Source organism: Carcharhinus amblyrhynchos, chromosome 8 (genome assembly GCF_965287045.1).
Source record: "Carcharhinus amblyrhynchos chromosome 8, sCarAmb.v2.hapA, whole genome shotgun sequence".
NCBI lineage: Eukaryota > Metazoa > Chordata > Chondrichthyes > Carcharhiniformes > Carcharhinidae > Carcharhinus > Carcharhinus amblyrhynchos.
This window is the reverse complement of record NC_137331.1, coordinates 72,744,366-72,758,185: the sequence shown is the minus strand read 5'-3', so window position 1 is coordinate 72,758,185 and position 13,820 is coordinate 72,744,366. Positions and strand designations below refer to the sequence as shown.

General features: G+C 40.7%; 1 protein-coding gene across 1 annotated transcript in view; it reads left to right on the top strand.

Annotated features, from left to right (window-relative positions):
• LOC145347040 (putative Polycomb group protein ASXL3) overlaps positions 1-13,820 on the top strand; it is a 181,682-nt gene that overhangs the window by 163,942 nt on the left and 3,920 nt on the right. Inside the window, exons 9-10 of the mRNA XM_080194944.1 lie at positions 3,275-3,380; positions 3,947-5,045. Of these exons, the coding sequence (XP_080051070.1) occupies positions 3,275-3,380; positions 3,947-5,045 (1,205 nt within the window). The remainder of the gene's footprint in view (positions 1-3,274; positions 3,381-3,946; positions 5,046-13,820) is intronic.

Below are 13,820 nucleotides of genomic sequence, written 5' to 3'. Positions count from 1 at the left end.
ATCCTCCATGTCACTCAATGCTAACTCACATAGCCACCCACCCCTATGACCCCTCATATCCTCCTACAAATGCCATAGCCACTCACCCAATATCCACAATGGGTAGATCACAGGAGTTATGTAGGGATGGTAAAAAAGTCTGAAAATCTAATACAATTCTCGTCCCTACACATTGATGGTGAAAAGCATCCATTCTAGAAGCCCATTCAAACCTTTTAAAACTTCTGAAGTGTAAAATCTGTTAAATCCAACAGGCCTTTATTCAGATCCTACATCAAAGACAGCTAATCCTTCAATAACTTCTTTAAATTGTAAATCATACCATGAACTTAAAATACCCTGCTGAGATAACTGTAGCCTTTGAAGCACAATCACATTCACATAACATAATAACCCTTAAGGAAAGGTCAGCAAAGAACTCTGTTGAAGCTGCAGGACCATATACTACCATATTTATTCTAACTGCAGCAAAGGGATTCTTTAACTCTCAGTGAGAGCTGCAGGATTTTGTTTTTGAAGTTTAAGCGTAGGGTCATAGAATTCCTACAGTTCAGATGGAGGCCATTTGGCCCACCAGGCCTGCACCACTATCCCCATAACTCCACATATTTACTCTGCTAATCCCCCTGACACTAAGAGGCAATTTAGCATGGCCAATCAACTTAACCTGCATATCTGTGGATCGTGGGAGAAAACTGGAGCACCCAGAAGAAGCCCACACAGACATGGGGAGAATGTGCACAGAGACCAGAATCAAACCCAGGTCTCTGGCACTGTGAGGCAGCAGTGTTAACTATTGTGCCATCCTGCCACCCGGAAGTGCAGCAGATTTAAAAAAACGTTATATCCTGATCATTATCTGCACTTATCTGCACTTCAAGAGTGTCCACGTCTAATCCATCAATTCATGATTCCTATAGACCACTTTGGAGATTATCCACTTTATTCCCATTATCCACTTTGGCAGAAATAATAGTAGGAGGGATTACTATTTAAAGGGCGAAAAGCTTCAGCATGCTACGGTGCAGAGGGACCTGGGGGTCCTTGTGCATGAGTCGCAAAAACCCAGTCTGCAGGTGCAGCAGGTGATCAAGACAGCAAATGGAATGCTGGCCTTCATAGCGAGGGAGAGAGAATATAAAAGTAGGGAGGCCTTGCTGCAACTGTACACGGCACTGGTGAGACCGCAGCTGGAGTACTGTGTGTAGTTTTGGTCGCCGCACTTTCCCCAGGAAAAATTGGCCTTGGAGGGAGTGCAGAGGAGGTTCACTAGGCTGATGCCGGGGATGAAGGAGTTGGACTATGAAGAGAGACTAAATAGACTGGTTCTGTACTCGTTGGAGTTTAGAAGGATGAGGGGGGATCATATAGAGACGTATAAGATAATGAAAGGGATGGGTAGGGTAGAGGTAGAGAGATTCTTCCCACTTAGAAAGGATAGCAGGACTAGAAGACACAGTCTCAAGATAAGTGGGGGGGAGGGGATGCAGTTTAGATCAGAGTTGAGGAGGAACTTCTTCACTCAAAGGGTGGTGAATCTTTGGAATTCTCTGCCCGTTGAAGTGGTGGAGGCTACCTCGCTTAATATATTCAAGTCACGGGTAGATAGGTTTTTGATAGACAAGGGAATTAAGGGTTATGGGGAGAAAGCAGGAAAGTGGAACTGATCCACTTCAGATCAGCCATGATCTTATTGAATGGCGGGGCAGGCTCAAAGGGCTAGATGGCCTACTCCTGCTCCTATTTCTTATGTTCTTATAGTGTGCGTTAAGGCCCTTGCAACATCAAAAATTGAATCTATTTGAATGCAGCACTATGTTCAAATGGCCCTGCTGAGTTTGGGTTTCCTGCCTACATGAATCACATTCCATCCCCTATCTCCTGCCAGCAAAAATTAGATCTGTCGGAAATTAGGGTGTGACATCCACATCTGGCTCCTGTCAGTCATTTTTAAAAGACCTTAGAGTCTTCCCAATTCTGTGAAAATTCAACCTAATGTTTTTGTTGTGGGTAAGTGAGTGAATGAAAGGCCATTAATATAGGTTAGTCAACAAGAAATCCAATAGAGAATGCAGAAGAAAATTCTTCATTCGAAGAATGGTATGAACGTGGAACTCGCTACCACCGGGAGAGCTTAAAGCAAGGAAGATAGATGTTTCCAACAGTAGATTTAGTTGAGAAAAGATGGGAGGAGGCATGAGTGCAGCACAAACACCGGCAGAGCCTATGGAATGGTCTGTTTCTGTGCCGTATCGCCTTTGTAATCCTTTGATGACAAGCTGATATTTGGGTTAATATGCTATAGGCATGCACTGTATGTAAATGTAAAGAGGAATTCTACAATTTAATTCTGATACAGGCCAGAAGATTCTAATATATTTCTTCATATACTAATGCATTTGCGACTTAAAAATATACTTGACTAACTCCAAATAGTGATTAAAAAGGTTGTCCTCAATCTTCAAGTTCATATTTCTTATTAAACTTTTAAAGTAATATCAATGAAGTTTTAGGGTCTTGATTGGAATTGATAGAATGAATAGAGAAAAACTTATTTCACTGGTGTGCACATCTAAGACAAGAGACATAACCTTAAAATCAGATGCAGACAGTCAGGAGAAAAGAAACACTTACCTATTAAAGGGTCTTAGAAATGTAGAATGTTCCACCACAAATGAATAGGTATTGATTGAATTAATAATTTTAAACCTACAATTGATAAATTGTTGAAGATCAAGATACTATGGGATCTGGGGCCAAGTATGGGTTAAAAAGAGTTAGGATACATGATCTCACTGATTAGCAGGCCAGGTTCCAGGGGCTAATGGCCTTTCCCTATCCCTAAGGACATGTTGTAAATCTCTATACTCTATGAATCTAAGGACGGCATTTTCTGGCCCCACCTGCCACAGGAAGCAATTAAAGTTTATTTATTAGCATCACAAATAGGCTTACGTTAACACTGCAATGAAGTTACTGTGAAAATCCCCTAGTCACCACATTCTAGCACTTGTTCAGGTACACTGAGGGAGAATTTAGCAATACACCTAATCAGCTCGTCTTTTGAATGTGGCAAGCAGTTTGACAGGCTGGCAAAAGATCCATTTGACTTAGGACCTGGGAATTTCCACCAGACCAGAAAATCCTATCCTACATTCCGAATCAGATTTCCTAGGCCTGAGGGCACTGCAATGTTACAAAATACTTTTAATAAACATTAAAGATACATTCTAACAAAGATGATTCTCTTTTTATTTCACACACGTATGTGCAGGTGAATTTACTCCTGAAATGCAGTTGCGTATTCGACAAGAGATTGAAAAAGAGAAGAAGATAGAACAATGGAAAGAAAAATTTTTTGAACAATATTATGGACAAAAGTAAGCACAGTAGTGGTTTTTTGATATTGCAGCTGAACCTCTTTACAGTGTGAGTTGTGGTTTTATTTATTTGTGCTTGGAGGGTGCTACAACAAGCTTAGCACTTTGTGTCCTCTGTTTTATGGTTTTTAAATGTATTTATGTAACTTCTTCTCAGTTGTTCTCCTATTTTGTCCAATTGAGTAACTATTGTTGAAAGGGTGGACAATGTGCTTTCTGCTCCTGACCTATCTCTTTTCTGGTACTGTTTAGATAAGAAAACCTTAGTTAATTTTCATTGATGCTCACAGACAGAGGCTACAATATCCATTCAGTTTACTTCTGTCTATTTCAGATCACATCAAGGATTACCTTTCCTCACTCTGTGGAACTGTACATTAATGTTGCAGTACTCAGTGCCTCCTGACTACCCCCTATCCACTACATATTTTACTGAAGTGTCATGCTTGTTCACATTTTTTTAACCTTTGTCTGCAGATAATCTGCTTTTGTCTCAAGACACCAATAATAATTTGCCCCATTTTCTACGTCATAATTGTTACGTTCACTTTTTTTGTTGTGTTCAGGATGGGTGTAACACAAGAAGAAGCGATAAAGCTGGAATCAGTAAAAGAGTCTTTTGAAAATCAAGACAGATGCTTATTTTCAGCACCACACACTATATCAGGGGCCTGTGAGATCACATCTGGTATTCAGCATGTAAGCAAAGAAAATCCTGTGCCTTATACAGATTTAAAGCAAACACAATGCAACATACAGCAAAGCCCGGCCAAAGAACCATCCAAAACTGCTAAAGAGGACGATATACTAATATCCTTGTGCTCAGACATTACCTCAGATGAATCTGTTATTCAGGAAGAGATAGCAGAAGAAGTTGTACCGAATATTTGTGGAAACCTTGATGAAAACAAGCCTCCTGAGTCTAGTATCTCTGCCTTTGATCAGCCCTACCTGCATAGCCCTGAAAAGGCAGGACAAGAAATGCTGGCAGATGACTTAAAGCCTAATCTCATTACACAAAGTATCAAGGAGTTTGAGTATCAATCTGAGAATGCTGTAGATCCACAGATGCCTTCCCCAGGGATATCTTGCATGTCTTTCGAGCTGCTTCCTTCTACTTCTACTCCACCTCAACTTTCTGATTCCTTTAATGTATCTAACAGTGACATATGTGAACCAGCGCCTAACATGAGCAATGAGGAAAGTACCCTTGAACAATGTAGTGTTCCTATGTTCTCAGGATCTTCACCTTATTGCGAAGAGCTTGACAGTGTTACCAACAACCCCAATTCTCCACAGAAAAATGCACAATGCATATCCCAGCAACAACATACCTCTATATACTCTGAAAACTCCATATTGGATGAGCATTCTGAAAATGAGGATAGAAGTCAAGAAGACCAACTAAGGACATCGGAGTACATCCCTCAGTCACTATCACTAACATCCCCATCCTCAGACCTTTCTACATCACAGGGAGTTAGAAATGCTAACAAAGATCTTGAGCTACAAAAGAGAAAGCCACTGGAACAGCACAGCCTGGAGTACTATCAGGAGAAAAGACCTAGAATTGAAAATGACCAGTCCTTTCAGACTCTGCCCAGCAGGTTACAAGGTGAAAAAGAGATGCCTACAAAAGAAGAGCCAAAGGTCCCACCTATCAAGGTAATTACATAGAAAGAATTAGGACAAAGTTTAACCAATGTGCTTTCATATTTCTAGACATTTTTGTAATATTATAATAAGTGTAAATTGCATTAGTTTTCTTTCATACAACCTTGGATTTGTATCCTTTTTTTGCCTTGCTGCCCTATTTGAAATGTTTTTGTGAAAAAAATTATTACGAAGGTTTTTTTAACAAACACATGAAAAAGAAGCAGGGGTAGGCCATTCAGCCCCTCAAGCCTGTTCCACCATTTAATAAGATGAGTCTGATCTGATAGTAACCCCAAATCTGCCTGATCCCAAGTATGAAATCTTCAGTAACTAGCTAAAAATCCATAAAATTATCCAAGCAGTCTGCAGCATTTTATCTAGATCACACTATCAGATTTCAGTCATTCAAGATGGTATTTATATAACTTTTACTCAGAAAGAACCCTAAAAGGTAAATTTAGGCCTAGACACTAGAGGTTAAAGAATTGTGTGTTGCATCTGACTTTATTCAATAATGTAAATAAGCATATCATAAGTGAGAATTGACATCCGCAAAATATTGTCCCAATGTTTTAATTGCCCTATAATGAGCACGCCAATAAACTTCAATTTTAATTAATGTTTGGAAACTTCATTATCACTCAAACAATTGAGAAGTATTTAATGAGGCAATACTGGGCCAATACTAGACCGGACTAGGCAGCCTTAATAAGTACTACTATTGGGGAGGGGTGTTCTTCACACAGAGAGTGGTGGGAGTGTGGAATGAGCTGCCAGATGACGTGGTAAATGCGGACTCACTTTTAACATTTAAGAAAAACTTGGACAGGTGCATGGATGAGAGAGGTGTGGAGGGATATGGTCCAGGTGTAGGTCAGTGGGACTAAGCAGAAAAATGGTTCGGCACAGACAAGAAGGGCCAATAGGCCTGTTTCTGTTCTGTAGTGTTCTATGGTTCTATTTCCTTCCCTAAAGGACATTTGTGAACCAGATCGGTTTTTATGACTTTTAATTCCATTATATATTCTATAAAAGTGAATTTGTTGTCCAATATCAATTATCATTGCAATATGTGACAATATGGGGACAACTTTGGAAAAATGTGTAAATTAAAACATTAAACTGTAGTGGCCTTTAGACAGGAGCTGGATCAGGATTAACAGTGGAGGTGGTGACATAGTGGTATTGTCACTGGACCAGTAATCCATCAACCCAGGGTAATGCTCTCAGTCCTGGCTTCAAATCCCACCACAGCAGATGGTGAAATTTGAATTCACTGAAACATCTGGAATTAAAAGTCATAAAAACCAATCTGGTTCACAAATGTCCTTTAGGGAAGGAAATAGAACCATAGAACACCACAGCACAGAAACAGGCCTATTGGCCCTTCTTGGCCATTTGGCACATCCAGCCTGCACTGACAACAATCCCATTCAAGTCCTATTCCTGTAATTCTATGTATTTACCCTGCTAATCCACCTGACACTAAGGGTCAATTTAGCATGGCCAATCAACCTAACCTTCACATCTTTGGACTGTGGGAGGAAACCGGAGCACCTGGAGGAAACCAACACAGACACGAGGACAACATGCAAACTCCACACAGTCACCTGAGCCGGTATTGAACTCAGGTCCCTGGCACTGTGCCCTTATGCAAACATTATGGATATTCCCATAATGTGGATATTTCCATAATGTGGCTGGAGCACTCAAGAAGCACTTTACTCAGTCAAAAACCATCTGGAATGGGAACTTTAGGTGAGGTCTGTGTGGCCCTTTTCTTCCAATACTGCCACATTTGGTTTTCAGACCTTTCTTCCTCAACATTCAAAAGCTTTAGCGAAATACCAGTATAGACAGTTCAGACCAAATGGCTCCCTTCAGTGCTGTGAGTTTATATGATTTGAAGTTACCATTGTCTGCTGTGTATTCTTTTATCTAGAAACTAGAAAGAGGAGTGGGCCATTCGAGCCTGCTCCTCCATTCATTTTGATCGTGGCTGATCATTAAATTCAATATCCTAATCCCCCCTTCCTCCTATATCCCTTAATCCCTTTCGCCCCTAGAGCTCTTTCTAATTTCTTCTTGAAATCAGACATTGTGGCCTCAACGACATTCTATGGTAATGAACTTCACACATTCACCACCCTCTGGGTGAAGAAATTTCTTCTCACCTCAGTTCTAAAAGGTTTACCCCTTATCCTCAAACTATGACCTGTAGTTCTGGACCCCCTCACCATTGGGAACATCCTCTCTGAATCCAGCCTGTCTAACCTGTTAATTTTTTTAAAGTTTCTGTAAGATCCCCTTTCACTCTTCGAAACTTCAGTGAATATAATCCTAACTGACTTAGTCTCTGTTCATATGATAGATCTGCCATCCCAAGAATCAGCCTGGTAAATCTTAGTTGTACTCCCTCTATAGCAAGGAGATCCTGCCTCAGATAAGGACACCAAAACTGCATAATACTCCAGTTGTGGCCTACCAGCACCTTATACAACTGCAGCAAAATATCTCTATCCCTGTACTCAACTCCTCTCATTATGAAGGCCAGCATACCATTTGCCTTCTTTACTGTCTACTGTACTTGTGCGCTTACTTTCAGCAACTGATGCACAAGGACACCAAGGTCTTGCTGAATATCTGCCTCTCTCAATTTGCACCCATTCAAGTAATAATCTGTCTTCCTATTATTGCTACCAAAGTGAATAACCTCACATTTATCTATGTTAATCTGCATCTGCCATGTAGATGCCCACACACTCAGCCAGTCCAAATCATGCTGAAGCATCTCTACATCCTCCTCACAGCTCACCCTCCCACCCAACTTTCTTTAATCATCTACAAATTTGGATATAATGCATTCAGTTCACTCTTACAGATCATTAATATATAATGTGAACAGTTGGGATCCTAGCACGGATCCCTGCGGAACCCCACTAGTCACTGACTACCAATCAGAAAAAGACTCAAATCTTTGCTTCCTATCTGCTAACTAGCTTTCTATCCATCTTCAGACATTACCTGAAATCCCATGTGCATTAACTTTACATAGTATTATGTGAGATCTTGTCAAAAGCCTTCTGAAAGTCTAAATAAACCACATCCATTTGTTCTCCTCATTCAACTCTACTCATTACATCCCCAAAGAATTCCAATAGATTCGTCAAGCGTAATTTCTCTTTTGTATATCCATGCTGATTTTATCTGCTTATACCACTGCCTTCCAAATGCTGAATTATGAAATCCTTGATAATGGACTCTAGTAGATACCCCAGTACTGACATTAGGCTCAATAGTCTACGGGTCCCTATTTTCTTTCTACCTCCCTTTTTGATTAGTGGGCTTACATTAGCTGTCCTCCAAACTGTAGGAATCAGTCCAGAGTCTAAAGAATTTTGGAAAATAACCAATGGATCTACTATTTTCAGGGCCACTTCCTTAAGCACTCTGGGATGAAGATTACCAGGACCTGGAGATTTATCAATCTTCATCATTTACATTACAATCTATTTCTAGCTTTAGCACTTTATTATGTAAAAGAAAATAAAAACTGCACATTACCTTGGGAGTATCAATCATAACATTTGACAAAGAGCTTTGCAGGTACAAAATGAAATAAATAAATTATACTGTTTAGTGTGTTACTAATAATGGGGAAAGAAATCACAAATAATAATTAAATAAATATAAATCTATATTTATGCTCCACTTCCAGATTTGTAAAAGATAAATGCAGTTCAAATCTGGAAGGTATAGCATGGCAATACTAAATTACATCCAGGTCACGCTAAACCTGATACATTATGTCCCACACTTCAAGCCGGAATAATGTCATATCAAGGAGGAGGAGTTTGTGAATCAAGCTGACACCGGAATTATTAACTCCTCCCTGTCCACACAAGAATATTTACAAACGTAACTGAAGCTTTGGAGAAAAGGTAAATGGACAAAATAAATTTAAAAAAGAAACAAGAAGCAACATTGAGAACCAATCCTTGGGTGTGGCTCAAATACAGAAAATGCTGGAAAACCTCATCCCGACTCAAAACATTGGCTCTATTCTCTCTCCACAGATGCTGTTTCACCTGTTGAGATTTTCCAGCAATTCCTGTTTTTGTTGCAGATTCCAGCATCCACAATATTTTGCTTTTATCCTGTGTGTGGTTGATTGCTCACCCACATCCCCGCTCCAGTAAAACCACAAGTAGAAGGACGAGGGAGATGTTGAAGGTGGATGGATGATGGGTTTAAGGCGTTTTAAAATTTTAGCATCCCATCTAACCTCAAAACTCAACATTTTTGAGGGAAGTAAAATTACCCCATTGTGATTTTGTGCTCTGAAGCAGGAGTTTAGAAACTGAGCACAAGACATTACAAATTTATGTAATGGCCCAAATCTTCTGCAAAGCGACACTGACTGTTGGGTCTGCTGCTCTGCTCATACGTTTCTGCATCATGATGGAGCACTGTATATCCGGCTGGATCTTCCAATCCTGACTTCTTCAGAAATGCACAGCAATTTTTCATTGAACTGCTTCCTCACAATGTGGGATCATCAGGGTGGGGTGGGGAGAGACAAAGCCTTTTTACATAACTAGCTGCCATATTCTGATGTGTTCACTAACATTGAAAGGTTTTGGGATATTTAAACAGCTTTTTGGCGTGTAAGTGAATATACGAGTGAATGAATGATTGGATGAATGAATGGGCAAATGTGTGGGTATGTTAGGGGGTAGAGTGGGTGAGGTAAGTGAGTATATGGGTAGGGTGACAGCTGGGTAGGGTAGTAGATGAGCAGCTGGAAGTTGAAGAGGGTGAGTAGGATGGTTGGCTGAAAGCTGGGTGAAGTGGCAACTGGGTAGATTAGTAAGTGATTAGGATGAAAAAATCACAGATGGGTAGGGTGACAGGTGAAAGTGGTGGCTAGGTGGGCTGGGGGGTAGCTGGATTAGATAGAGAAGAAATGTCAGATTGGTGGTTGGTCAGGTTGTGTTGGAAGGTGAGTCAGGGAATCCAGCAGGAATTGTCAGAGGGGAAAGGGGTCAGATTTGATTTGATTTGATTTTGATTTGATTTGATATATTATTGTCACATGTATTAACATACAGTGAAAAGTATTGTTTCTTACGCGCTATACAGACAAAACATAACGTTCATAGAGAAGGAAACAAGAGAGAGAAGAATGTAGTGTTACAGTCATAGCTAGGATGTAGAGAAAGATCAACTTAATGCAAGGTAAGTCCATTCAAAAGTCTGACAGCAGCAGGGAAGAAGCTGTTCTTGAGTCAGTTGGTACGTGACCTAAAATTTTTGTAAATTTTTCCCGACAGAAGAAAGTGGAAGAGAGAATATCCGGGGTGCATGGTGTCCTTAATTATACTGCCTGCTTTGCTAAAGCAGCGGGAAATGTAGACAGAGTCAATGTATGGGAGGCTGATTGTGTGATGGATTGGGCTACATTCACGAAATTGTGTAGTTCCTTGTGGTCTAGGGCAGAGCAGGAGCCATACCAAGCTGTGATACAACCAGAAGGAATGCTTTCTATGGTGCATCTGTAAAAGTTGGTGAGAGTTGTAGCTGACATGCCAAATTTCCTTAGTCTTCTGAGAAGGTAGAGGCATTGGTGGACTTTCTTAACTGTAGTGTCGGCATGGGGGACCAGGACAGGTCTTGAAACTCTCAACCCTTTCTACTTCGTCCCTATTGATGTAGACAGGGGCATGTTCTCCTTTACGCTTCCTGAAGTTGATGACAATCTCCTTCATTTTGTTGAAATTAAGGGAGAGGTTATTGTTGCCGCACCAGTTCACCAGATTCTCCATCTCATTCCTGTACTCTGTCTCGTCATTGTTTGCGATCTGACCCACTACCGTGGTGTCATCAGCAAACTTGAAAATCAAATTGGAGAGGAATTTGGCCACACCATCATAGGTGTATAAAGAGTATAGAAGGGCCTGAGAACACAGCCTTGTCGGGCACCGGTGTTGAGGATGATCGTGGAGGAGGTATTGTTGCCTATACTTACTGATTATGGTCTGTGAGTTAGGAAATTCAGGATCCATCCACATAGGGATGTGCCAAGGCCTAGACCACGGTAGTTTGGAGATGAATTTTGTGGGAATAATAGGTGCCCCTGTTATCTAGGTGTTGCAGGGTTGAGTACAGGGCCAGGGAAGTGGCATCAGCTGTGGACCTATTGCAGCGGCAGGCAAACTGCAGTGGATCCAAGTAGTCCATGAGACTGGAATTGATTTGTGCCATCACTAACCTTTCAGACCACTTCATAGGGGTGTAATTGGGATGAGGCAGGGAGGGGTGGCGGTCAGGAGGGTTAGTTAGAGATTCAGTCAGGGAGTCAATAGGAGTAAACATTGTAATCCTATTACAGTGAAATGAATGTTCTAGTTATAAGTGAGAGTAGCTATTACTAATTGAGAAAGGTTACCGCATTATTTCTAATGTAGATTTCCAACCGGTTTCCAACTGTGGGAGAGGAGGTTTTGGAAGTCTATGCCTGTGTTCTCTGGACTTCGTGGATAAAACTGTTAAGGAAAGTCTGGCTGCAGATTCCTCCTTTACTCAGCGAATGAACAATGAGTATATCGGGGAGGATTTGGAATCAATTGTATAGATGCTTAGGCAGCACTTGGACTATAGTATTCAGTTCTGATTGCCACAATACCAGAAGGATGTGGAGGCTTTGGAGAGGGTACAGAAGAGATTTACCAGGATGTTGCCTGCTATGGAGAGCATTAGCTATGAGGAGAGGTTGAAGAAACTTAGTTTGTTCTCACTGGAATGACAGAGGTTGAGGGACGACCTGATAGAAGTCTACAAGATTATGAGGGGCATGGACAGAGTGGATAGTCAGAAGCTTTTTCCCAGAGTGGAAGAGTCAATTACTAGGGAGCATAAGTTTAAGCTGCAAGGGACAAAATTTAAAGGGGATGTATGAGGCAGTTCTTTTTTGCATAGAAGTGGTGGGTGCCTGAAACTCGCTGCCGGGATGAAGTAGTGGAAGCAGGTACTATAGTAACTTTTAAGGGGCGTCATGATAAGCACATGAATAAAATGGGAATAGAGGGATACAGTCCCCGGAAGGGTAAAGGGTTTTAATTCAGATGGGCAACATGGTCAGTGCAGTAGGTGAGGGGGTGGTCACCCAGTCTCTGACTCTCTGGAGTCTGGAAGATCCAGCCCATCAATACAAGGGCATCCAGCAATCTGTCAATAGATATATAATGCATCGTCAGGTAAAGAAAAATTTGCAAACTGGTCTGCTGGAAATCCCATCTAGACTGCACATGTAAGGGATTTACCCATACAATGGGGCTGCAGAATTCTCAGGAAAACAAAGTGGTTTTGTCTCTGGGAAGCATTCTACTAAGTTACCAAAAGGTAATATATTTTGAATAACTATTCTTGATTTATAGACTGTGGGGGCCTATTCCTTTTTTATCATCCCAGCTTGCCATTAAACATTAGCAGCTTTGCTCACAACCAATCACTTCTGGCAGGGGTGGGCATGTGTAATAGGTGGGGAGGGGAAGGGAGGGAAGAGAGGATTGTATACACCCACTGTTTGGAAATTTGTTTTTGGTTTATTTTGTGCACCTGGTTCATCTTACTGTGCAATTTGTTGTCTCCAGAGCCCCTATGCGGTTTGCAGATCATTCAGCGATAAACAACATCCAATTTCCTGTTTAGCTTGGCTTGGCTGTTTAAGCAGAGAAGCTCCAATAGTGCATGTCCCTGGGCTTTTCAAAGAGAAAGCAGATTTTAGTGCATAGTGCTTGGTAATACTTTACTGAAATCACATTTCACAATCTAAGTAGCTGAAATCTTGCTAATCTATCTTTCAATTGACTTATTCAAGAAACAGGTTGAGTCTCTCTTACTTAGCCTACATGTTTTCAGTAATTATTAAACATATCCCACGGATGCTTCCCATTAATTTCCCGAGGTTGGTTGGGCACAGTCTATACCTTGCCCATTGAAAACAGCGATGGGACATCCTATTTGGTACAATCAGCCAGTCCTTGGGATATATAGCCTACATGCATACCATCACACCAGCCCATATTTGCAAAATTCAGAACACAGTGTCCAATAATAGATGATCCCTCAATTGGGGTACATTTGCTAAATAATCCTCAGTGTGCTAAGAATTATGCTGACAGCCAGTTTAAAATTGTCAGTTGGGCTCATAAAGTGGTGTATTTGCGTGTACTGGAAGCTACATATATTAATACATAGGACCTTGTTCTTTGCAGATAGAAAGAACATGTACACACCTGTTTCAGTAAAACAAAATAAGTGACAGTCATTTGCTGACTCATTCATTCCACAGGGCAATGCTTTGACCAATCAGAGTTAAGTTGAATGGTTTAAATTTCAAACCGTGCTCAGCAATTATCTATCAATCACCATCTCCTGATGCATTCTCCACAGCAATACCTCTACCAATCACAGACCATGCAACAAATCAGCACTCTCTTCTCATACAACATAAGTTACTGTTTCCCCCTTATACTTGTATTCTTGTGAAGTGTCCTGATGAATACAAGGTGAAAAGCTTCAACATCTTCCTTTTTTCAGCGTAAAAAAAATTATATTACTATGACATGAGTTCAAATAAAACAACTGACTACTTTATGTCTGATTTCATGAACTCATCAAAATACTTACAATGAGAAACAAATATGATTAAAACATGAATGGCATCAAAGTGTTAACTGTAAAATTGATATTCCTCGAAATGACATTTGTTCCAGAATAGCC